General features: G+C 39.1%; 2 protein-coding genes across 3 annotated transcripts in view; one reads left to right on the forward strand and one right to left on the reverse strand.

Moving 5' to 3' along the window:
* PPM1E (protein phosphatase, Mg2+/Mn2+ dependent 1E) overlaps positions 1-13,112 on the forward strand; it is a 219,936-nt gene extending 206,824 nt beyond the window's left edge. The window contains exons 5-7 of the mRNA XM_004747272.3: positions 1,828-1,971; positions 2,212-2,305; positions 7,933-13,112. Of these exons, the coding sequence (XP_004747329.1) occupies positions 1,828-1,971; positions 2,212-2,305; positions 7,933-8,990 (1,296 nt within the window). The 3' untranslated portion in view covers positions 8,991-13,112. The remainder of the gene's footprint in view (positions 1-1,827; positions 1,972-2,211; positions 2,306-7,932) is intronic.
* An 8,553-nt stretch (positions 13,113-21,665) lies between these two features.
* TRIM37 (tripartite motif containing 37) overlaps positions 21,666-25,846 on the reverse strand; it is a 132,500-nt gene continuing 128,319 nt past the window's right edge. The window contains exons 16-18 of one of the 2 annotated variants that reach the window (XM_045070206.1): positions 24,224-24,334; positions 22,855-22,933; positions 21,666-21,916 (exon numbers count right to left, since the gene is read on the reverse strand). In XM_045070206.1, the coding sequence (XP_044926141.1) occupies positions 21,907-21,916; positions 22,855-22,933; positions 24,224-24,334 (200 nt within the window). In that variant the 3' untranslated portion in view covers positions 21,666-21,906. Of the gene's footprint in view, positions 21,917-22,850; positions 22,934-24,223; positions 24,335-25,846 lie in introns of those variants that run through there. The other variant, XM_045070207.1, reaches the window with a different exon arrangement.

Raw genomic sequence — 25,846 nt, forward strand, 5'->3', positions numbered from 1 at the left:
TAATTTTTAACTTTTAAAAGTAATTACAGAATTAAATAAATAAAAAATCTTTTAAAAAAAGGGGGGGCACCCTTTTTTTTAATATCCATTTCTTTGATTTCATTGCTAGACTACACAGCAGCAGTGGTGCTTGGAATTAGTGAAACAATACTTCAGAACTATTTGGTATTAAACAAGGGAAATATTCGTATTTTCCCACCTGTACCCTAGGTTTAGATGAATATGCAAATCCAATAAATGACCACTAGGGTCTACATATACAGAATATATATGTATATGTATATACATATACAGGGATAGAAAACAGGAAGGGTTGTTGACCTCAGACTGTCCCAGAGTCTTGAGGGCTGATATTGCTCTGCTCTGCTTACCTTGGAGCCATTGACTGTCGTCATTTTGACTGAGGGCAAGATCTGGCTCCCGAGAGGTGATCTGTAATCACCAGCGTGAAGCTAAGAGAATCACTTTGTTGTCTTCTATCCTTTTTTTCCCCTGTGTTGTCAAAATTATGGCTTTTTCCTCTGACCATGTTCATTCACCTCATTTGCTTTGCCAATGATCCTAGTGTCTCTCGGTCTTGCCAATAGTTCAGCAGTTACTTTTCTCCTCCTTGTGCTCCCATGTGCTGCTAACTGCTGGGAAGAAAGCAGCTATTCCTGTTGCGAAGCAGCCCAGCCTCCTGTTCTCGGCAGGGCATATGCACTGAAGTGTCTTTATCATGTGTTCCAGGGGCTGAGGTTTTGAATATTCTGTGTGGGAAGACATTTTATTGGTGGGTGAGGATTTTTAACAAACTTTTCCTATATAGGGAAAACGAGTTGTTTTTCTCGTTGGATACAAGGGGCCTTTTACCATCCTTGACGCAGTGGTTCTAATTTAGGCCAAGTCCTTGGTAACAGAAAGTCATGCTGCTTTGGTGGTGACTCATGTCAAACGGAGATGTCATTTTAGTGTAGTAGTATCAGGAGCATTAAGTATGCTGCCACTGAGCTACTGCACTGAAGTTTCAGGCTGTTCTTTATGCATTGATCTAAAGCAGAGGCCCCTAAAATTATCGTAGGTGATTTTTAAAAAATATAAGCAACTTAGCATCCCAGGGAATATATGTTATCTCTTGGTTCCTATCTTTTTTTTTTTTAAAGATTTTATTTATTTATTTGACAGAGAGAAATCACAAGTAGATGGAGAGGCAGACAGAGAGAGAGAGAGAGAGAGGGAAGCAGGCTCCCCGCTGAGCAGGGAGCCCGATGTGGGACTCGATCTCAGGACTCTGAGATCATGACCAGAGCCGAAGGCAGCGGCTTAACCCACTGAGCCACCCAGGCGCCCGGTTCCTATCTTAATATTCAGAGTATGGGAGCATTTGTTGTGTCTCAGTCAGATCCTTTGTAACGTTAGGACCCTCCCTCTGTACATATTGTAGGTCAGTAACAAAACAGAGACCTGAACATGGAAATCTTTAAGGGCTGCTGTAGTGGGCTGAGTGCTGAACTGAGAGGAAAAAGAATTTCAGTTCTGTTTTATGTGGTAATGAGTTACCCACCCTTGGAAAGGTCACATAGCCTGCCATAGTTTTCTTACCTGTACATAAAATGAAATGAATAATCATCCCTGCCTTGCATATCCTGGATGACATGGATCTGTGTGTGTGCACATTCATATATACACATAAAAATGCAGAGAAATAAGAACTGCTGTTTGTTGTGAAATCAAGTTATTAATAGTCAGCCCCCAACTAAAAGTTTGTGCTAACTACAAATTGCCTGTCAGTGAGAATTTGAAGTCTGTTTATTTTTACTGACTCTAGTTTTATGGAATTACTTTCAGAGTCTAAGATGTGGGACCACAGGAGTGGTGACTTTCATCAGAGGGAACATGCTCCATGTGGCCTGGGTTGGGGATTCCCAGGTCATGCTGGTGAGGAAAGGGCAAGCTGTTGAGCTAATGAAGCCACACAAACCGGACAGGGAGGTAAGTGTGCTCTGTTCTGGGAGGGCGCACGCCACAGAGGCAGGTTTCTAGCTATTAATTAAGATTCACTTGCTTATTAGGATTACCACCATTATCTGAGCAACCATGCCCACCTTACAGAGGAGTAATAGAGAACCTTTTCCGGAAGCTGATGAGTATTTTATCTGTTGTTTACTGTTAAGGTAGATAAATAAATCCTGAATGCAATTATTTGCTTCTTTCTATTGCATTGCTGTTTAGGATGAAAAGCAGCGAATTGAGGCTCTTGGAGGTTGTGTAGTCTGGTTTGGTGCCTGGAGGGTGAATGGAAGTCTGTCGGTCTCCAGAGCTATTGGTAGGAAAAACCAATTCCTTTTTGTTTCTCCAAACTGTCCTCTTCTAGTTCATTGTCTCATATTAATTCTGCTACAAAAAGGGAAACTGAGATGGTCATTTATATTATCAGAGTGCTTATTATTGTTTAAAGTAACAATTAGATAATGCCTCTTTTAATTATTTGATCTACCTATTCATTTATATACTTAAATTCCATTATTGAAAGGGAACTATATTAAGGATTACAGAATATTAGTTTTTTTTTTTAAGATTTTATTTATTTATTTTATTTATTTATTAGGCAGAAAGGCAGGCGGCGGGGGGTGGGAAGCTGGCTGCTCCCAACCCAGCCGCCCAAGCTGAGAGCCTGATGCGGGGCTCGATCCCAGGACCCTGAGATCATGACCTGAGCCAAAGGCAGAGGCTTAACCCACTAAGCCACCCAGGCACTGCTCTTCTTCTTCTTCTTCTTTTTTTAATGGAAGTCTTTAATCTTTGGGACACAAATCTGCTTAAAACTACAGTGATCTCCATTTCACCATTTTGGATCATATTTAACTTAATTCAATTCAGTATTTTCAAGAGAATGGAAAGCTCCTCTCCCTATATTTTACCTTGCTTCTATCTTTGTTTTCACTGAATTATAATATTACGTAAACATTATACTTTTTAGGTAAAAACAATTTTTTAAAAAATGTGGTAATATGGTGATTTGCCAAATAACCCGAGGGTTTCAAAGAATCTGTCTCCCTGGGACCTAAATTCTTCAAGAGACAGGAAAGTCAGTGAAACTATCTAAAACTTAAGAGAGTAAACAGCTGAGCTGATTGGACAGAATGCAAGGGTGTAAGTTCAAAGATAGTTCTGTTTCCATTTTTGTTTCACTTTGGCCCCTGAGTTTATGATATTTTAGGTTTTGTGGCTTAGCTTCATTTTCTTTTTTTAAAAGCATAAATCAGTGCGCGTGTCATTACGCGTGGTATGCATGCATACTATAGTTCTTCATTCCCGCCTCCTAAAGGAATTAAATGAAGTAGTTTGACAGAGGGATAATATGGGTAAATGGAATTCACATGTAATCCCCCAATTTTGCTTATCGTTACCAAAATATTCCAGAACATTAACAAAATCTCAAAGGATTGATTCAGTTTCACCAGTGATAGGAGTTCCTCCCACTCTTTGGGAAGGTGCTGGCAAGCTGTGAAGTGGCCCAAATGTGAGCAGCAGAAGGCTGAGAAAGTGAAAGCTGAAAGATCCTGTGAGTGCTTCTGAGAAAATGAGGGTTCGTTTTTATCTCCGACTGAGAGTTATTACAAACTCTGGACTAAGATCCCCGAGAGGGGGAATTTCTCATTTCTGAAACACAACCCCCATGCAGAATTATTTCTAACAATTCCTCTTGATCTTATAGTCTCTGTCAGTATCCAAAGGTATCTTTAATGCTTGTCATAGAACCGACTTTACTAGAGCATACTTGCCTTTTCTTGCTTCTAAAAATATAACACCCGGGGAAACTAAAAGCAAAGGGAGCATGTCCTTGAACAAGAGATGGACTAAGAGAGAGCAGCAGACTCCATAGGGGAAGTGGCCTTTAGGTTGGATGTGGAAGATAGTGTATAGGGGAGGAAATTCCAGGGGGAGGGGAGTACAATGCATGGGCATCTGAAAGGGGACACCATGTTTTAGGAACAGCGGCATGGACAAGGGGCTAGGGGAGAGGGTAGGAGTGATCAAAGTAAGTGCTGGCGCCAGACTGTGAAGGGGCTTATGTGCCAGGCTCTGAGTAGCCTTAAGACTCTACCGGGTGAATAAGCGGAGATGCCGCATGATCAGACTCATAAGGTATTTGTAATGACGGTACGCGAGAGACCAGTGTGGAAGGCTGAGATGAGATCACTCAGGTGGTGCTGACACCGTTTCTTAGAGATGAGGGCTGCTCAAGAGGGATGCAGAGGTGGTGTAAGTTGATCAGACAGAAGTGAGTTTGTGGGGGTGGAGGAAGGCGGATTTCCAGGTCTTCGACTTGTGTGACCGGGAAAATGATAAAGTATTTGTAAAAAAGTAACAGCAGTTTGTGGGGTGGGGAGGAGGGTAGATGAAGAGTTCATTTTGGACAGATTTTACGTCCTAGATACCTGTGTGATATTTTAGGAGAGACAATTGATAAGCAGCTGGAGATACACATCTGAAGATGAGCAGAATTCTGAGTTGCAGATAAGAGATATGGGAACTCATCATTTTGGCAATAATATTAGCAGTCTGCGAAGTGATATTATATATATTAGTTGAAATTACAGGCTCGGATGGCATTGCCCAGAAAGAAGATGTAGTGTGATGAGACACCAAGGATGAGACTCATTACTTAAGGTAGAAATACACAATGAAGTCATGCTCTCTAGGTTTGAATCTTGGCTTTGTCACTTTACAAGCTGTGGGCCTTGGGAAATTAATTTCTTTGTGCCTATCTGTTCCTTGGTAAAACAGGAATACTAACACTAAATGGCTTACTGAGTTTTTGTATACCGCACAGTATACAAATGGTACACTATGCACCCTACTCAGAGCCCTGCCTGGCAGTTTAGCACATGATGATTAGTACTATTAGTAAGTGAAGGAGCCAGTGACGAAAATTAAGAAGGGATCAGAAATCTACAAGTGGGCTCTCACAGATACTAGGAGCAGAGGGTTCCTAGGAGTAAGTGGTCACAGGGCCAAGTGCTATAGAGGTCAGATGAGAGGTGGGTTAAAAAAAGACATGGAATTTTGAAAATGGAAACTAACTGGTAATGTAGGAGAGAAATGTTTTGGATTAGTAGGTGGAAAAAGCCCTCAGAAAAATCAGGTGACAGAAAATGACCAATAACACAAAAGAACATGTATAGATTTAGTTTCTTGGGCAATTTAGTGGTAAAGGAAATAGTGTGGAGGCCTGAGAGAAAGAAAGGGTCACTTTTATTTATTATTTTTGTTTTTAAGGAGTTTGGATCAGAGTATGTTTGTAGGATAAAAGATGAGAGCAAGTCTAAGAAATTAGAGATGAGAGCGACAGAAGCCAGAGTCCTCGAGAGTCAGGTCCCAGAGCACAGGTCAGCTTCGAGAAGGAAGAGCCGACCCCTCTCCTCCTGACAAAATGGTAGGTGATGCAGGGAGTCTCTCTAGATTAAAATAGAAGGAAGGGGTTAGGAATGGAGGGAATTTAGGCCTGATAACCTTAATTTTCTTTGAAGTGGGAAATTAGGTCATCTACCAAAATCCAGTAGCTTAATTGAAAGAGAGGTGAAGAATGTGAGAACAAAATCGGGACCTAACCAGGGACAAGAAAAAGGACTCCTGAGCAGAGTTCAACTCTACTTAGAAAATAAGTGACACTTAAAGCTTTCAAACTGAAAAAGCTTTTCAACTGTTTCTCCTCATGAGCCCTTCAGATTTATGATTCCCAGTTGACAGAGGCATGATGCATTTGCTAGCATGGGGGGGAGGAGGTTGAAGATGAAAGGATGCTGCCATTTCTACCATGAAATGGATAATCATGCCCTCCTACCAAATTTGGAGGCGAGATGTCATGGATTTGACATCCAACAGTAGAGCAGGTGAAAAGCCAGAATTTTGGCAGGATTTCCCTGTGCAAATCTTTGTATGTTCTGTTCCAAACAGTTGCAGTAGCCTTTTAATTGAAGCACTAAAACAAGATTTTCGGGAACAGTATGACTCAGATCACATTTATTTTCGGAGCTGGGATTCAGAAAATAATAATGATGATAATAACAGTCAGGTGAAGTAAGGGATGGGGAAATTTAGTAAAGTGGATTGATTGGTGGAGAACACTGAATCTCATGATCGAAGTTTTGACTGATGCCTGCCAGTAGCCTATGAGAGCTGAAGTATGAAACTGATGGATTCAAAACCATGTTTGAGGGAAGATGGCTCTGGTAGCTGTATGAAAAAGACTAGTTTCTTATCTAGTATATGTTGTTCTGAGTGTCCCATCATGAAACCTACTGGATAGGGCACATGGCCCACACCAGTTCTAGCAGTTATCTCTAGGGTGCCTACTGAGTTTTGGGGACCTACTGGAGGATTAAACAGGGATGGGAAATGTCAGAGAGAACTTAGATAACAGGAGTGGTGACTGACAGAGCCAGATAATTTATGTATAATTATCTTCATTTTATCATCCCATAGTCCAAAAGCTATTTTAGTATTCCAGAGAGGACGGTAACTGATGAGGGCCTACAAGTAACCAATGCTAGGATTTGGATCCAGGCAGTCTGACTCCAGGGCTGGCATCCTTAACCACTAAGCTCTATGTCATTACTTTACAAATGACAAAGCATTTTATAAATTTTAACTACTGTTTCCCAATTATGGTACTCTAAGAGTTATTGCTAAATGCTGTTTTCTATGTAAAAAAGTAGTAAATGAGTATCCCTTGTATTACTAAGCTGTATCGTTACTTAATAGACTAGGGACCCTTTGGCTAGGCTCTCTCCAAGTGTCCAAAGGAAAACAATGACTGTAGAGTGAATGGATCTGGAAGTGCTCCAGATCTGAAAGATCCACTGGGGATGATTTTCTCCATTGTCTGTTGATAGATGGGAGACCTTAGGCCCACACTAGGCTAGGTTTATATCTCCAATCCAAGCACCCCATATATAGCTACACATCACTCCTTAGCAGTTGCCTCTGTGTCTTTGCTTAATGCTATTTCTTCACCCACGGGCCCTTCTCTGCCTGCTAACTAACTTATCCTTCAAGGTCCAGCTCAAATGTCATTCTATAAGTGGATGAGCTAAACAAAGGAGAAATAATGACCCAGTAGGGCCTTGGGAGTTCTCACAGTTGTTCACAAGTGGAGGATGAACAGCAGCAATAAAGACGGTGGCAGGCAGGAAGAGGGGGGCTGTTGATCAGAGACAAATGAAGACACCAAAAATAAGGTAGTTCCTAAGAGAGAAATGTGGTCATACATTTTCCAGTTATTCTCTAGAAGTTACAGTAAAGCAGCATTAAAAAGTAGATAGCAAACTGGACTGGGAACCAAGAGACTTAAACGTTGTAGTTCTCATCTGAATCTTGGGATGACTTTTCCTGGCTTGACGGGAGTTGGACTTGATTTTTTAAGATCGCTTGTAACAAACCTTTCTCTGTGGTAGGAGCATAAAGCTATTAAATTGAAAACAAGGACAGAAAATTAAGTATTTAATTAAGAGAATGACCACAACTTTGTTTTTCAATGTGGATTTGTTCTCAAATCTCAAATCAAACTTAACGATTAGTAAAAAAAAAAGTAAATCTGTTAATCAACAAAATTTTCCAATGTAACACTGAATTTTTCAATACAACAAAAAACTTAGATTTGACATTTATTGCCATGCTCAGCTAAGCCTAAGTCATAGCTAGAGGCACAAGATGCAGAGTGTAAGCTAGTGAGGAATTAAGCCCAGTGAATGGCAGTTATTTAAGAGTAAGGAGTGAGCAGCATCTCATTAACAAAGAATTCAAGCATTTTATCCGAAACTAGTTTATAAATTCTTTCCAGTAAATTCAGATCACAATCCAGTAACTTGTGATCAGTCACAGCATTGGCCATAAACATTCTTACATGCAAGATAAACCAAAATCTGACGTCCTTTCTAATTTCCACAGGAGACGCTGAACATAAGCCATATATCTGTGGGGATGCAGACTCTGCTTCTACTGTTTTGGATGGAACTGAAGACTACCTCATTCTGGCCTGTGATGGCTTCTATGACACCGTGAACCCTGATGAGGCAGTGAAAGTTGTATCTGACCACCTGAAGGAGAATAATGGAGACAGTAGCATGGTTGCCCACAAATTAGTTGCATCAGCTCGTGATGCTGGGTCAAGTGATAATATCACTGTTATTGTGGTATTCCTGAGGGACATGAACAAAGCTGTAAATGTTAGTGAGGAATCAGATTGGACAGAGAACTCTTTTCAAGGAGGGCAAGAAGATGGTGGGGATGATAAGGAGAATCATGGAGAGTGCAAACGCCCTTGGCCACAGCACCAGTGCTCAGCACCAGCCGATCTAGGCTATGATGGGCGCGTGGATTCATTCACTGATAGAACTAGCCTGAGCCCAGGGTCCCAAATCAACGTGCTGGAAGACCCGGGCTACCTAGATCTCACACAAATAGAAGCAAGCAAACCTCACAGTGCCCAGTTTTTGCCACCAATTGAGATGTTTGGTCCTGGTGCACCAAAGAAAGCAAATCCTATTAATGAGCTAATAATGGAGAAAAAATCAGTTCAATCATCATTGCCTGAACAGAGTGGTGCTGGAGAGTTTCCCTCTTTTAATTTGGGTTCAACAGGGCAGCAGATATACAGAATGGAGAGCTTGTCTCCTGTCTGTCCTAGGTTGGAAGATGAACAATTCAAATTCCTGGAAAAGAGAGTTTCCAGATTGTCTCATTTACGCTGTCATTATTCAAAGAGACGGCACGGATTCAGGTTTAACCCAAAGTTGTATTCATTTATGTCTGCTCAAGAGCCTTCCCACAAAATAGGCACTAGTCTGTCCTCACTTATTCGAAGTGGGAAGAGAACTAGGATGTTCAGAAGTTTTCTGCCGTGGAAGCAAAATATTTGGAAAGGATCTAGTGCAAACATGATGAGGAAGCTCAGCAAGAGTAATGATATTCCAGACCCAGGTGTCCCCTGGAGCTATAAAATATAACCCTTCCTCATTCGAGTAGGCCAGCTAGCTCTCCCCCAATAAAAACACCACTATCAAAGTAGAAACAAGGTAGACATTTCTGAAATATATGTGCTTCATTATGAAACCATGGATGGCTCAATTCTTAAATGTAAATAGATCTCTAGGAAACTCAAAGTAGTGTTTTCAATCAAAAAAAAAAAGTATTGGCGGTTTCACTAGCAAAATTACACAACTGGTCCCTGTGATGTGTTTCCACACCTACATATGACCCCCACTTTACTATCCCTTCACATCACTAGTGGAAGCTTGTGAGTTAGTTATTTTAGTCAGGCTATCTAGTGTCGAAATCTCAATGCAGGTGAAATCTGGTTTGATGTGCCTAATATATCTATGGAAAACTTAATGCAGAATCAGATGTAGTTGGGGGATGTTCCTCAAAAGACTGGGGACTATGAGGGAAACCCTCCCCCTCTTTTTTGGGTTGGTAAAAGACCAAAAGCCATATGGGTTTTAACTGGTTACAATGAAAGTAGAAAACTAGTATGAAAGTGTCATTATTTTCTGACTTGTGAGGTGGTATATAGTCAAAAAGATTTACTAATTTTTTTTCCTGTAACATAAAAGATTATAAAAATTTTCTGAATTAAAAAGTACTTCCTAGGGCTGTGTAGCTATTTGGGAGTTTCATAACCTGTTATGGTGCTTTGGGCGGGATTTTTATTATTTGTCATTTTAGAAGACCACTGTCAACTGGTTTTAACCTCTGATGCTATGATATTTTTCACTGTACCTTCATCTCAGGAATAAAACTGGTTTAATGGAGATGATGTTAGGTACAAATATACTAGAATCAAGTTGCCATTTAAAAAAGGAAAAATCAAATAGTATTTCTAAGTTCACAGACAGTAAGGACATATACTACTACAAAATAAAAAGTGGTTTTGGAGAATGAAAAATACTGGTTTTAAGTTCTCTAACATTGTTTCCCCCTAGGGAATGAAGTAACTGGTGTGAAAAAGGTTGAAAGTACTGCCTAAAGTGAGCCCAGAGGCCAAGTGCAAAGGAGAAGGCAGGTAAAGGGAGACTGAGGTCTGTTTAGTTATGGAGAAAGCTCCAGTCCTGCTACAGGCAGCTTCAGACTGCACAGAGGACTCTTTCTCATTTCAGTAGTTACTTACATTTGATAATTTCAAGTTGTCTGCTTTTTGCCATTTCTGTAGTTTCAAGCTAGAAGCATATCTTCAACTAACAACAGCAGAAAAACTCGTAATCCAATTCAGTCAGCAAAGCAGCCTCTGATTCTCTTGAGAATCTTGAGTATCTCCACATGACCTCTTTTCCTCCCCTAGTCAACTGTGGACCAGCCATGCCAATGGATAAAAGCTGCCCCCTCACTCACACCACTGGGGGGCACCAAATGCTCTTGCCGAGAAATGTCCACTGCCTGTGTTTTTACAAAATAATACAATTACTTTATGTTCCCCGGACCCAAAATGGAAACTCAGATTCCTAGACTTTAAAAACAAAGGACTGTAGCATATTCTGGAAGCCAGTATAGCTATAGCAAATACACAAAAACTTCAAAGATCAGATTAATATGTAGATTTTATTTTTAACAATTTGGATATAAGTGGAGATTTTCAGTATTTCTCTTGATTTTGAAGTCATTTATTCTTTTTCTCAAGTCCTGTGACATGTGGCTGAGGAGGGAATAAACGTGGCTCTTTTCACCAGAATCTTTTCACCAACCTGATGTTTGACCCCCATACACGGACCTCACTCACATCTGTCATTTTCTGAAGCCTAGATCTTGTTAACAACCCATCAGGTGCAGTGTCAGTTTCAGATCACATTATCTAAGGAAACAAGAAAATAGGCAGAATATTGGTACATATCACAATCCAAAGCACTTACCTAAATTAAAATTTTTGAAGATTTCCTATAGTTGTCCATTGCTACTGTTTTTGATCAGAAGAAGGTGAAAGGAAAGATACAAATGATAGGTTTCTTCCAGTGGGGAAAAATGGTTGAATGGAACTCAGATGAATACAGACCACATCTTTAAGGGTCTGAATTCTGTAGATCTGACTATATAAGCAGTGTTAATTCCATTTTTCATACCAGTAGCCCTCTAGAAAATAAAGCAAAGTAGTTCTATAGTGTGGTCAACTTATAAACCAATATTGTGAAAAATAGCAACTTCATTTGTTCACAACATGCATATTTATAGAGTAGTTAGGTACCATTTGTAAGGTAAGTCCTTTAAAATTCTATAATATTAAAGTAGTGGTTATTGGTATGATATATGCTGCTCTTGGTTCTATAAACTAGGTAAAAAGCAGTGCTTTGTGAAATGCAGTGTTATATCTTAATGCCACTGGTGATAGAAAGTAGTTCCCTTCAGTTCAAATCCTGTGCCCTTATTTGCTGCTTGCTCATGTAAGCAATAAGTACCCCTCTAACTACTGGTATCTATACATTCTGTAACTTGTATTTAATGATGGTGTACCTGGTGACTGTAAAAATATTAGACAGCATAAAAAGTATATAATATATATTAACTGTTAATGCTGAGGTAATAGTCTGTGAATTACGTGTTTTGTACTTTTACTAATTGTGTAATTGTGGTGGTGAAAATCCTACACTCAATCCTTAAGAGTGACGGTATCCCTTTTTCAATTTAACATGATCTGCATCAATTTGTTTGCCTGCTACAGTGTTGTTAGAATAGGAAATAGTAAAACCAATACAAACAAGAAAGTGTAGTACTTGTTAGGGAAACAGACTTCAAGTTACCAAATGAAGTCGTTACAAACTCCTTGTACATTCACTGTGAGTTTCAAAGGGAATCAGTCCCTAACTTAAAGGTTTCCTTTGTTCACTTTCTCGATGTGTACTTTTGAGGGATATCTGAGGTTTAGCAACATTACAGCACCAAACACTGGGGCAATTAATCCCACTTACATCTGTGCTAAAGAGGATGGTGGAAACACATATGTATATACCTTTTCTTTACCTAGAAGTGCCATCCACTGTCCTTGAATTAATAAGATTAAAGTTTCTGTTGCATTTAAGTTAACTAGGAGGATCCTGGAAAGTAACACCTTTTCCAAGGACAATGTCAACAATGTCAGTGTCAACACCGAGTCTGATTCTGACCACATTTATAGTGGTATAATGTCAATGTGGTGGTATAGTGTCATGCCGCATCTTCACGACAACCATACTCCATTGCTGGAACACTGTGCCAGTAAGAAATGCAACATCTGATGGGCAGAGGAAAATGATGCATAAAGAAGTTCAGTGTTTACAGATAAAACTGCTGTGGTTCAAGAATTTCCTTCCCCATCAAAGCCTTGCCAAGGTTTTGTGAGAAAGTGACCTGTAAATTATTAATTTAGTGTTTAAATATAATTTATTCACTCGACCATTCTTGCCTACGCAAGGCCATAAAGGGGGATACTATAGCTTAGGTCACATCATCGTTTCAAACAATTTTTCTTTGAGTCATAAATTAGCAAAAGAACATACTTTTTTTTACCTTTTAAAATCATGTCATATTAATGGACAGATTACCCACTCTTCTGTTCTGACCTGTGAATAGCTTAAATGTTTTTCTTTCCAAAGTAAGATACCGCCAGTATTATCACATGACTATTTTCCAGACGAATGGTACTGTGTTGAAAATAATTGTTACTTCATCTAGCAGCATTTTATTTTCTATTTTGAAGACTATTTATTGTACTCATTGGGAAAAAGCAAATAAGACAGGGAACTCCAGACTGACACAGCAGTTGTTCTGGAGAAGGAAATACTCTAATAAACTCTGATGTATTAGATAACCCACAGATACATCATTGTTAACTCTTACTCTAGGTGCTCTTTGGTGAGAGATAGGCTTTGTTCCCTTGTTCATGACATTTCTCTGCAAAGAATTCTCTATGGAGTGAAGCAAATGAAGTGAATCATTTCTTACCAAGTAGATTTATCAATTTACAGACCTGCTCTACAGCTCACTTTTGAGTTAAGTTGTAATCATGAGTGGTCCTTCATATTTTATTCATTAAAACTGTTTATTCAGGTAAGACGTATGTTGAAATTTTGCCAATACCTTAATAAAACCCAGCAATTTAAACCACACGTCATTTGTCTTTTTATTCAAAGGAAAGATAATTTACTTAGTGCTAAGGTTAATTATAGCAATGATGAACCTCAAACCAAGCATAACTCCTAACCTAGATTAATTCAGACTCTGCAATACAAGTCTCAGCAGGAGGAAAAGGCCTGCCATTTGCAGGTATAAAAATAATTCACCAAACGATCTACTGCCCTACACAAGATGTGTCTCTTTCAACAAAATATATAAAGCCATATGAAAACAAAAAGTGTGTTCTGAAGACTGAAGAAATCATCAGAACCAACTCCCTTAATACGCAAAGTAATCTTGAGAAACAAGAACAAAAAGTATCACATCGCAGATTTCAATATCTACTCTAAAGCTGTAGTAATCAAAAGAGTATGGTACCAGCACAAAAAGAGACCTAATGGTCAGCCGAACAGAATAGAGAGAGCCCAGAAACCCACAAGGTCAATCTAGGACAAAGGGTAAAAAGTATACAAGAGGGAAAAGCCAGTCTCTTCAATAAATGGTGGTAGGAAAACTGGACCACACAGTTTACATGATACACAAAAATAAACTCAAAATGGATGACATACCTAAATGTGAGCCCTGAAACCAAAAAATCATCTCCTAAAAAATAAGTAGAAACAGACCCGTAACTACAGAGAACTGATGGTTGCCAGAAGAGAGGGTCGCAGGAACATGGATAAAGGGGATTGGGAGATACAGGCTTCCAGTTACGGAATAAGTCACAGGGATTAAAGGTACAGCGTAAAGGAACAGAATCAGTGGTATTGTAATAGCGTTTTATGGTGACACATGGTACTGTCACTTGGGAGCATAGCATAGTATATACAGATGTTGAAATCACTATGTTGTAATATCAACTAGATGTCAAAGAAAAAATACACAACCCTGAAAAAAACCCACAAAAACCACCAGACTCTTAGGGCAAAGGTTTAGGAACAGAGAATTTAAAATAACTATGGCTAATACGTTATGGAAAAGATCACCCAAGATCTTATGGGTGATTTCAGCAAAGAGAAACTATAAATAGAAATACTAGGAATGAAACACAACACAGATGATGAGTGATTCGGACTGGCTAGTTAGTGGATTGTACATTGCTGAGGAGAGAATCGGTAAACTAAGATAAACCAATGAAAATTACCCTAACTGAAAAACGCGTGTACATGCACGCACACGCACATAAACACACACAGTGAAGACAAAACGAAGACAAAATACTCAGAGCAGAACATATGTAAGGTATGCAGAACAACATCAGTTTAACATATGCATAACTGGAATCCGAGAAAGAGAATAGGGCAGAAGAAACAACTGAAAGATGGCCAAGAATTTTTGAAAATTTAATGACAGACCTCAAACCATAGATCCAGGAACCTCACAGAATACGGAGCAGGATAAACACCAAAAATACACACCTAGGAAAAAGAAATCCCTTCCAGATGGTTTCACTGGTAAATTCTACCAAATATTTTAAAAATAAATAACATCAATTTTACACATTCTCTTAAGATTTTGTAAGGTCAGCATTACTCTGATACCAAATCAGATGAAGACCGAAAAACCAAACTACAGACCAATATCCATCATGAGTATAGATGCAGAAATTCTCAGCAAAGGATCAGCAAAACTGGTACCACTTGTTAGAATGGCTACAATAAAAAAATGCTGACAGTAGCAAGTGTTTATAGGATGCAGCTAGTGCTGCTGGTGATGTAAAATAGCACTGCTGCTTCTGGAGAAGTTCAGCAGGTTCTTACAAAGTGAAGCAGTACGTACCACGTAACTCACTGAGATGAGTTCTGAATAAATAACTGGAGTTAGGCCAAATCTCACAGTTTAAAGGCAAAGTTCTCTCACTTCAAACACCAGCTGCCAACTCTGGGGGCCCCAGGCCACCCTCATTTCTCACAAATGACTACAAATTTGGGGGTTCCCACCATCCCCCCCTCAGGTTTGAAAGTTTGCAAGAACAACTCACAGAGCTCAGGGAAATCCTCTACTTACAGTTTTATTATACAAAAGGATATATATATCAAAACCAGGCAAAAGAAAGGACATACAGAGATCTAGACAAGTATACGTGTGAAGGTTCCTTGTGATCAGGCATTTTATCCTCCCAAAACAACGGATGACAGTACAGAATACTGTCTACCATGGAAGCCCATCTGAGTTTCAGTATCCAGAGATTTCACTGGGGTTTCATAAGGTAAGTGTGACTGACTCACTGGCAATGAAGCTGGACTATTCAGGCTGGTACCGAGTGACTATAGCCCCAATCCTCTAATCCCATGATTAGTTCTTCTACTGTTCCAGCCTCCACTCCCTGTCCTGAGTTATCTCATTAGCATAAACATTCAGGACCCACCATAAGTAACAAAAACACTTCTATCATTCTGGAAATTCCAAGGACTATAAGAGGCTATATCCCGGGAGCCAGAGACACAGGGCTGCCAGATTCTTTATTACACACACATCCAGCAATCCCATTCCAAGGTATATATTACTCTAGAGAATGAAAACACCTTCACACAAATGTTTTTAAGATTCATCATCACCCTAAACTGGAAATAATCCAAACATCCTTCCAAGGGTGAATCAACTGTGGTATATCCATACAGGGAAATACTACTCAGTAATAAAGGAATAAAGAAAGTACTGATTCACACAAGATGAAACTAAACTGCATTTTGTTAAGTCAAAAGCTATCTGCTGATTCTAGTTAAATGACATTCTGGAAAAGGGAAAACTAAAAGATCAAGATTGCCAGCAGATGGGGGGGGGGGTACCAGGGAAGATGTGCCTCGTGTGAGGAATTCTGAGGTGGACTGAACTGTCTGATGTAGTATTATGGTGGCAGATACACACGACTCTCTATCTGGCAAAACCCACATACACTGCACTATTATCTCAAAGACTGAATTTTAATGTATGTAAATTTAAAGATCAACCAGGATATGTGGGGAGGACAAAATGCAGACTCTAACAAATGAATCTTACTTTATTACAAATGAATCATATAATCACACTGAAGAGGATGGTGCAGAAAGGAACTAATGTAACTCAATCTTGGGACCTAAATAACTTTAGGAAAGTGTATGACATGATACTGAAGACTAAAAAAAAAAAATACCAAAACTGTACGCCAACACTATACTCAGTTGCTAAATTTGTTCCTCACAAGGGTTATAGGTCAACAGTAGAGAAACTGCTTGGTTTTTATGTTACAGTTGAACAAATACTGTAGCTAATGAGAGCCAAGCTGTTAGAGAAAGATGAATCAAAGGGGAGCACTGTGGAGTTGGGACTGGTATCGTAGGCTCCAATAAAGACTCCTGGTTTGTCTTCATAAAACATATTTACATAAATGTGCAAAGATATATAGAGCTGTGTTTGCATGAGTAAGCATATATGATGGTTTCTATTCTACCCACTGAGAGGACCTAAAAGCAGTGACGTTCTAGTAACAGTCACCACACCTAAACATCCAATCTTACTTTCTAAATACCACTGTCCAGGAAAAAGAAAAAAAAAACAATGGGTGAGAGAAAAGGAGAAAAGACCAGGTAAACATGCAGCACCCAGTGTGGGGGGAGGAGGGAAAGAAGGAGTCGGGGGGGGGGTGGTGGTGGTGAGGGATGGAACACACCAAAAGGAAACAAAAGCTGACTTGAATTTCTGGCAGCCAAAACTGGGACAAACTGAACTGTAAAATGATGATAATATTAGATCATAAAGAATAAAATAAGTATCTATACCAAGATCACACTGACAAATAAGGGGTTGCATAATAAAAAAAAAAAAAAAAACCCAAAAACTAAATGGGGAAGAAGGGACAACTGTTCAGTACAGAAACCCCATGCATAAGAAATTAGAGAAAGAGAAAGCCATTAGAACACTGCAGTAATAACTGTTGTAGGCAAGACCCACTGGTGGGTATGAAAATTAGTAAGAGAGAAAACAGAATATTTGCATAGTCTCAAAGCATTTGTCCCCAATATTTAGTAATTACAAAGGGAAAAACATAAATAGTGGGAATCCTGGCAGACATCACCTTGACCAAGTAATCAAGATTGACATCATCAAAAATAAATATCTGCATTATACAGCCCCTGATATAAGGCACCGAGAAGGGCACATCACCTCTGTGGTAGCCTTTCCAATAAATGCTTCACCTCAGTTAAATATAAGAAAACAGCAAACAAACCCATATAGGGTTTTATTTTATTCTTATAAAATAATTGGTGTCTTTAAAAAAATGTCAAGGTCATGAAAGAAATTAAAGACGAGGAACTGTCATAGGAGGACACTAGGGAAACACGACAACTAAATGTACTGTGGGATGCTGGAGTGGATCTTGGAACAGAAAAAAGACATTAATGAAATAACTGGTGAAATCAGAACAAATTCTGCAATTAATAGTACTGTAAACAAGACTAATTTCCTAGTTTTGATTACTGTTCTACAGTTACAGAGGACATTAACAAAAGCAGAAGCTGAGTAGGCTCGGTAACAGGTATATGGGGACTCTCTCAAGATTTCTGTATCTCTTTTGCTAACTCTAAAATTATCTCAAAATAATAAAATTATCTGAAAATAAAAGTTAAAAAATAGGACAGCTTTTAGTTTTTTAATTATTAGGTAAAAAAAAAAAATGCTGGGTTTGGTTCAAGTGTGATGAATTGAAAAACGTACGAGGACCAGGGGCGCCTAAGTGGCTCAGTGGGTTGGGCCGCTGCCTTCGGCTCAGGTCATGATCTCAGGGTCCTGGGATCGAGTCCCACATCGGGCTCTCTGCTCAGCAGGGAGCCTGCTTCCCTCTCTCTCTCTCTCTGCCTGCCTCTCCATCTACTTGTAATCTCTATCAAATAAATAAATAAAATCTTAAAAAAAAAAAAAAAAAAAAAAGTACGAGGACCAGCAATTCATTCCATCCTTGTGAGCGGTGTTGAAGCCTGAAGGAATCACCTTCCCTCCCCGAACTGCATGGTTCTGTCAAAGCGGGTATGACACTCATATCATCTACCTCAAAGGTTACTTAAGGATTCACTGACACAGTTGGTCAAAGTTGTCCAGAAACAGTATGTTTGTGCACAATGCAAGCAGTAACTACTACGTCCTTAGGCCTGAGAGAACACATTTATTAAGAAGAAATTTTCCATAGGGCACTTGGGTGGCTCAGTCGGTTAAGCGTCTGCATTCAGCTTATGATCCCGGGGGTCCTGGGATCGAGTCTCGCATCCAGCTCTCTGCTCGGTGGGAAGCCTGATTCTCCCTCTCCCATTCCCCCGTTTATGTTCCTTCTCTCTCTGTATCTCTGTCAAATAAATAATAAAATCCTTACTGCTTCTCGGCCTTTGGCGAAGATAAAGTATAATAATAAAATCTTAAAAAAAAAAAAGTCCAGTAATAAATGTGAGATAAAAGTACTAAATACTGGGGGCACCTGGCTGGCTCAGTCAGCAGGGCATGTGGCTCCTGATCTTGGGGGCAGGAGTTCAAACTCGTGTTGGTGGTAGAATTTACTTAAAAAACAAAACAAAGCTGAATACGGAAACAAGGTAACGGTGGAAGGAGAGACTAAGATCTACTATGCTCTTTGGCTAAAAGGGTAAAAATATAAAGGAAAAAACAAAAAAAAAATTACAAAAGAAAAGACAGGATACACAAAGTTCCAGAATGTAGCAGCAGAGCAGAGGAACTCATGAAGCACAGACTGCAGGCGAGGACAGTTCTAAGGGCGGGAGGGTGGGGGGAGGAGGAATGGGAGGGAGCGCTTTTGAGCCGAATCTCCTGCAGACCGGATCATGAACACCCCAGTGGGGAGAGGGAAAAGGAACTGGTACCTATTCCTAGGACTTCTTCCCTCACTCCCAGCTACCAACAACCTAGCAGAGCCAAAGCAGGCACCCCACACCAAGGAAGAGGGAAAACACAAGGCTTCCTGGCACCACTGAGGAATCTGGTGCAGACTTCACATATAACAAGGCTAGAAACTGGGAAAGGAATTCTGTTTTTCAAAGATCCCACTACTAAAAGCCAAGGGGTTCTTCATCTTTGAAGAAATCTTTTGGTCTTTCAGGTTTATGATTCTGTGATGGGATAGCAGCTGCCCATCACCCCCTACCACAAAACAAAGCACAAAAGAACTAATCAAATGTTTTATCTTTTTGACTTAAAAATCATGCTTTTTAAAAGCCTAAACCACTATACTAAAAACACATGAAGTGGGGCGCCTGGGTGGCTCAGTGGGTTAGGCCGCTGCCTTCGGCTTGGGTCGTGATCTCAGGGTCCTGGGATGGAGCCCCGCGGCGGGCTCTCTGCTCAGCAGGGAGTCTGCTTCCCTTCCTCTCTCTCTGCCTGCCTCTCTGCCTACTTGTGATCTCTGTCTGTTGGATAAATAAATAAAATCTTAAAAAAAAAATAAAAATAAAAACACATGAAGTTCCCATTAATATCAACAGAGCAGAGGCCAGCAAATTTTATCTGTGAAGGGTGTGGGAGTATTTCAGGCTGTGAGGCCAGTAGGTTTCCTTTGCAGCTACTCCACTTGTAGGGCACAAACAGCTACTGATAATCCATAAATGAACGGATGTTAACTGTGTTTCAGTCCCATTGTTTACACAAACACAGAGCAGTAGGGATTTGGCTCAAGGACAGCAGTTTATCTACCTAGAGAGAATGCCAGGCACTTGTTAACTGACTCCCAAAGGTCTTCTTCAATGGACTGTGAGAATTTATATAAACTGCCTATTTTTTTTAAAGATTTTATTTACTTATTTGACAGAGAGAAAGATCACAAGTAGGCAGAGAGGCAGGCAGAGAGAGAGGGGGAAGTAGGTTCCCCAACAAGCAGAGAGCCCGATGGCGGGGCTCGATCCCACGACCTGAGCCTAAGGCAGAGGCTTAACCCACTGAGCCACCTGGGTGCCCCAAGCTGCATATTTCTTACTATTTTATAATTCTCAAACAACATGACTTGAAGTGAGCTGGAGCCCAACAAAAGAGACATGATTTTCTTTACCACAATAGAACTGCCTCTGAGTACTCATTCTGTCCTTTAGTTACCCTACTAGTTTATTCTTGAAACAGGTTGGTAAAACCTGTTGTCAACTTTAATTATGAAATAGAGGATTTTATACCAGGAGAGCAGGTTCAATATTTCTTTAGAAACTTACACTTCTTGCTTTTCAAGAAATAGATTTTATTCTTAAATATGGAATCAGAATATGGTACAAACAGGTTCCTAAAATACAAGAGAACATGCCAATTAAGCTCAAAATATTTTCCCTCCAAAGTTTTTGTGCAAGTATAAAGAACTAAATACCTTCAAATTTTCCTGCAGCTGTAACAAACAAAAATAGTCTTGCTGATGTAGTGAATTCAAATTCTACCAAATTAAAAGGGTCTCAACTAGCTCTCAATTCATCTAAAATAAGGGTTGTACTCCTGACTGTTTTTATACATAACTTGAAAGCGTAAGAAAAGCCAGAAAAATACTCAAGATCCAAATATATCACCGTCCAAATACCACTATCCCATTCTAGGAAATCCAGACTAAAAAAACCCTCAAGGTCATGAAAATTAAGGGCAAAGGTTAACAACATTTGGATTTTAAATAGTGTACCTCCTCCCAATAAAGTCAGAGGGATACCTCAAAATGCTACTATATAGATTGACCCAAGAGAAACTCCTGATTAAATCACCCATGCTAAAAGCATTTACAAGTAAATTTCCCAAATGCATAGTCTTTTCTCAGGCTTTTCTTAGTTCTTAACCACATGTAGTTTTCTGTATTTTGAAAACAACAGAATTATAAAGATACATGGGAAAGTACTGAGTTCTATATCAAATACAAGTTTAAAAAAAGAGCTGGCAATAGCGAGAGATTCAAAGTAGTCAATCATATTCGTGTTTGTGGATTCCAACTGATGAGTCTCATTTTAAAAAATCTACTAATCAATTCTTAAAATGGTTTGCCCTCAACAGTAGAGGTGCAAAAATTCTTATAACTTCATCCATTACAATGTAGTACAGGGCTAAGAGAAAGTTGGATTTAAAAAATTATCACAACAGAATGTAATCCATCTAACAGACACAGAAAAGTGTTAAAGAATGTATCAGAAATGCCTTAGACTCTTATTGCATGATAAACTACCTAACAACTACACAGCAGCATGCCCAAACTTAGCATGTTACCAAGCGAATCCTAAATTTTTATTTCTTATATTATAGTTATATAATATTTACATGTATATGTATGTATATATACATAAATGTATATATATAAAACTTCTTACATTATAGTGCTTAAATATTCCCAACTAACTTCTAAGGAGGAAAATGTACCCATATATATTACCAAGAGTCTAAGTTGGTCTCTTAATTTCCCACGCATTTACTAACGTCTACACAGCTTAACAGCCTCTATCATACACAGGCAATGTGAATAGAAAAACAAAAAAACAAACAAACAGAAAAAACAAAAACAAAGAAAAACAACCCAGGAGCTTCCTGTCTCACTTTAATAAACTGCAGAGGCATGGTATTTTCTCAAGTTAATTTTATTAACAAAAGTGCGAACTGTTTTGAACAAAAGCAAACCATGAATCACAGCATTTAGCAAGACATTAGACATGGGAAATAAGTAAAATAGAAGTAGATGAGGCGCCTCTCACATGTGTATGAGATTCATGCTTCTTCAACAGTCTTACCAACTCTGATAACGGTCACGAATAGTACAGCGGCTCAAACACAAATGCAGGAGCCCGGTGGGAAGTCTGGCAATTATTTTGGGCTGATTGAGCATGAAAGTAAACATTATACCACAGTTTCATGTAAACCACTGCGCAGTATGTATGAATCTTTAAATGTACTGACACTGAAACCAATGTCCAACTAATGAAAATAAGAGAAAAGAGGGTTTTAAAGCGCTTCTTGCACTACAGTTGTTTAGTAAAAGGTAGGAAAAAAAAGAAGTAATTTTAAATGATCTTTCATGTGTTTGTATGACTGGGAAACAAACAATTCACATGAACTTCGCTCATTTTAAAATTATATTTCCAAAAGTTCTACAACAGAAAGATTACGTGCCAATAATCAGTGTGCCTGCACTTGGACAAACAAGAGCAGTTAAATAAATCAACTTCAGTCAGCTAACACACTCCAAAGAGGAGAGTCAGCCTAGTTTTGTTTTAGATAATCACATAAAGTATCTACAGGGCAAAATCTACACAAAAAATCATTTTTCTGTTTCCTAATTTACAGGCATTAATGAAGCTATAAACTATTATTAAAACCCAAAACATGAAGGTGGTCATTTAAACACAACTGAGCATCCAGCCACGGACAGAAGAGCACCGAGGATTAGCAGGACACGGAGCGCATGCACTGGCTCTTTGCACACTTTGTGGCAGTTAATCATCTTTCTAGGGTAGTAAACAAACTGCCTTTTATGAATATACTAATTTACTGAGTTGATTGAGGACTACACTGCTAATTCATTACATTACACAGAATTCTTTTTCCCACGCTGTTAATTTTTTCCTGCATACTGATGTCACATACTATAAATTACACTACTTTCTAAAGTTTCAGAATTACTATTTCAGGTAGAGATGATGAAAAAAATAAGACCTAATCTGATTATCTCACTGATGACAATTTGAGCACCAACTACAGCAAATCTCAGGGGCAAGGTAGCTTGCAAGTCAGTTCTCTTGATTTGAAAATTACCTTCCGCCGCTTCCGTCAGTATTAAAGCTGAGGTCTTCAGGGCCTATTTGGTCACCATCAGGAAAACTGGAATGCGTATCTAAGATAAAAATTTAAAAGCAGATAACAGTTTTTAAACACCAGTAGTTTCTTTTCCATGTCCTTAAATGATCTTACCAAGCATATTATTTAAGCGGTAAAGATGTACTGGGTAGCAGATAAACCTCTGTCTTCAAAGCACTTGTGATCTGAGGCAGGTATAAGCAAGTACAAAGGGAAAATAAACAAGAAAAAGTAAAACGTGTAATACCCATAATTAGAATAGGAAAGGCACTGCCTAACTTTGTCCTCCTAGGGACACTGTGGGAGCAGCTGAAGAAGGGAAGAGGAAATGAGGAGATGTATATACTCTGAAGACTAATTCTGTAAACATAAAATGTATTTTAAAGCAAATTAAATCGTACATGCAAGTACCACTACAAGCCCATCAGCACTCAAAATACTTGCCCCAAATTTGTCTGCTTCTTTCAGAAACAGAAAATTACTAAAAGCGTAATACTTAAAAATCATCCAATGCTTAGCTCTGTTTTGAAAAACACTAGAATACCAGGGAAATCTGTAAAATTGTAAAGCTGACAACTAGCACGAGCCTGACAATGTTGTCATTCCAGCAAATCTTGCCGAGGAATGCTCAGAGTGATCATGAAGGTCTGGATACAATACTGACGATGGTGACGGATGTCAGCTACACTTACTGTGCCCATCATTTCACACTGTATATGTAATAGCAAATCATTAGATCGTACTCCTAAAACAAAACATAGCAAAAATACTAACAATGACTTTCTCTCAGTAAGTTTTATTCCTAAAACTATTTTGGGAGGAACAGGACATTTAAAAAAAATGATGTTTCCACCAACTAAATGCATTTCTAAGAAATCAGGAGAAATCTTTTGAAAAGTTTCCTCATCAGCTAGGCTAATAACACCTAATAACATCTGAACCCTCCCCAGGGGTTGACAAATATTTCTATACCAGGGCATATAGTAAATATTTAGGCAACTGCCTCTGTTGAAAGTCTTCTCAGTTTCGTTTTTGTTTTAAACAACTCTATGCACCCTAAAAGCTACGCTCAGGTCCCAGGCTGTACTAACGCAGGCTGCCGAGCCCTGCTCTGCCAAGCAGCAGCCGGCCGGTGTCTGACCAGCCAGAGAGCACCGAGCAAATTGTTCTCAGGGTTCACCATATAGTTTACCCCACAGAATGTTTTCTCACACTTGACAGTAGTTAAAGAAAAAAAAAGCAGAAACAGCAAAGCAGCAGCAGCAGCAGCGACAGCGGCAAAAGAGACCTTTTATTAATCTCTGTAAAAGGAGACCAGGTGCTGCACCTTCATCTGGGGGCTGCGCCATGTAAGAGTCGTCGAACCCTCCCACGCTGGCGTGCTCTTCCTGCTCCTCGTTCTCAGTGTCACATTCAATATCGCTGTCACTACTCATCCCTGGCAGGAAAGAAGGGGAGAACGTGTTTCTGACAAGAAACCACTGTAAATGAAAGGAAAAGGAAGTCTCCTCATCTACTAACCCGAGATTCCTAGTAATTTTCCACTGGATCCCAAGCCAATGTAAGACCCCAAACAAATAATAAATAAAGAAGTAACCGCGCAGACCTCAGTTCTCTTTAGTTATTTAGAGCAGTGGTTTTATTTCTGTTCTCAAAGATTAAAACTGCCCTTTCTACAGTGTCTGCAAGTAGTAACTGAGACCAGTATTAACTTCATTATACCAAGAATAGTTTTTTTTTTTGCCTTATTTTTTTTAATTAATTTTTTATTTTTTATAAACATGTATTTTTATCCCCAGGGGTACAGGTCCACAAATCACCAGGTTTACACACTTCACAGCACTCACCAAAGCACACACCCTCCCCAATGTCCACAACCCCACCCCCTTCTCCCAAACCCCCTCCCCACAGCAACCCTCAGTTTGTTTTGTGAGATTAAGAGTCACTCATGGTTTGTCTCCCTCCCAATCCCATCTTGTTTCATTGATTCTTCTCCTACCCACTTAAGCCCCCATGTTGCATCACCACTTCCTCATATCAGGGAGATCATATGATAGTTGTCTTTCTCTGCTTGACTTATTTCGCTAAGCATGATACGCTCTAGTTCCATCCATGTTGTCGCAAATGGCAAGATTTCATTTCTTTTGATGGCTGCATAGTATTCCATTGTGTATATATACCACATCTTCGTGATCCATTCATCTGTTGATGGACATCTAGGTTCTTTCCATAGTTTGGCTATTGTGGACATTGCTGCTATAAACATTCGGGTGCATGTGCCCCTTTGGATCACTACATTTGTATCTTTAGGGTAAATACCCAATAGTGCAATTGCTAGGCCATATACCAAGAATAGTTTTTTATAGAGACTCTGAATCCTGATTCAATATAAATGTTGTTGTTTCTAGCCTAAAACATATAGTCACATTTATATTTACGTGTATATGTGTGTATAAAAAATACCAGTAATTCAAGCAATAAATGAGGTATTATCCCATTTGGGCCTCTAACTTTTTTCTTATGTATATCACTTGATTTTTAAAAGAAAAAAAATCTATAGAAAGTACTTCTGTTTCAACAAGACAGTGATCAAGAAAATCTGAAAATCTTTCTGCTATAAACCCTTGTAAATGATAGAGAAAATATGAACCTAAAAAAGTAACTTAATGAACAGCCACATCTAAAGGAAAGAAGGTAAATACACAGGTGCCAAAACAAATAAAGATAAGGAAAACTAATGGGTCAGATGCTACCACAGCTCCGAAGAATATGTGACCATCTTTAACATTCCCTTGAACTCACCAGAGAAAGGGAGTTGAATGACTGAAACTTCACTACCTGCATAAAGCTGACATTTTTGGTGAAAACAAACAAACAAACAAACAAACAAAAAAAAACAATAGAAAAAGTGCCTTCTGAATAAATACAGTCTCTTGTCTGTTTCTGGTGG

Source organism: Mustela putorius, unplaced genomic scaffold (assembly GCF_011764305.1).
Source record: "Mustela putorius furo isolate JIRA1106 unplaced genomic scaffold, ASM1176430v1.1 tig00003962_pilon_pilon_pilon, whole genome shotgun sequence".
NCBI lineage: Eukaryota > Metazoa > Chordata > Mammalia > Carnivora > Mustelidae > Mustela > Mustela putorius.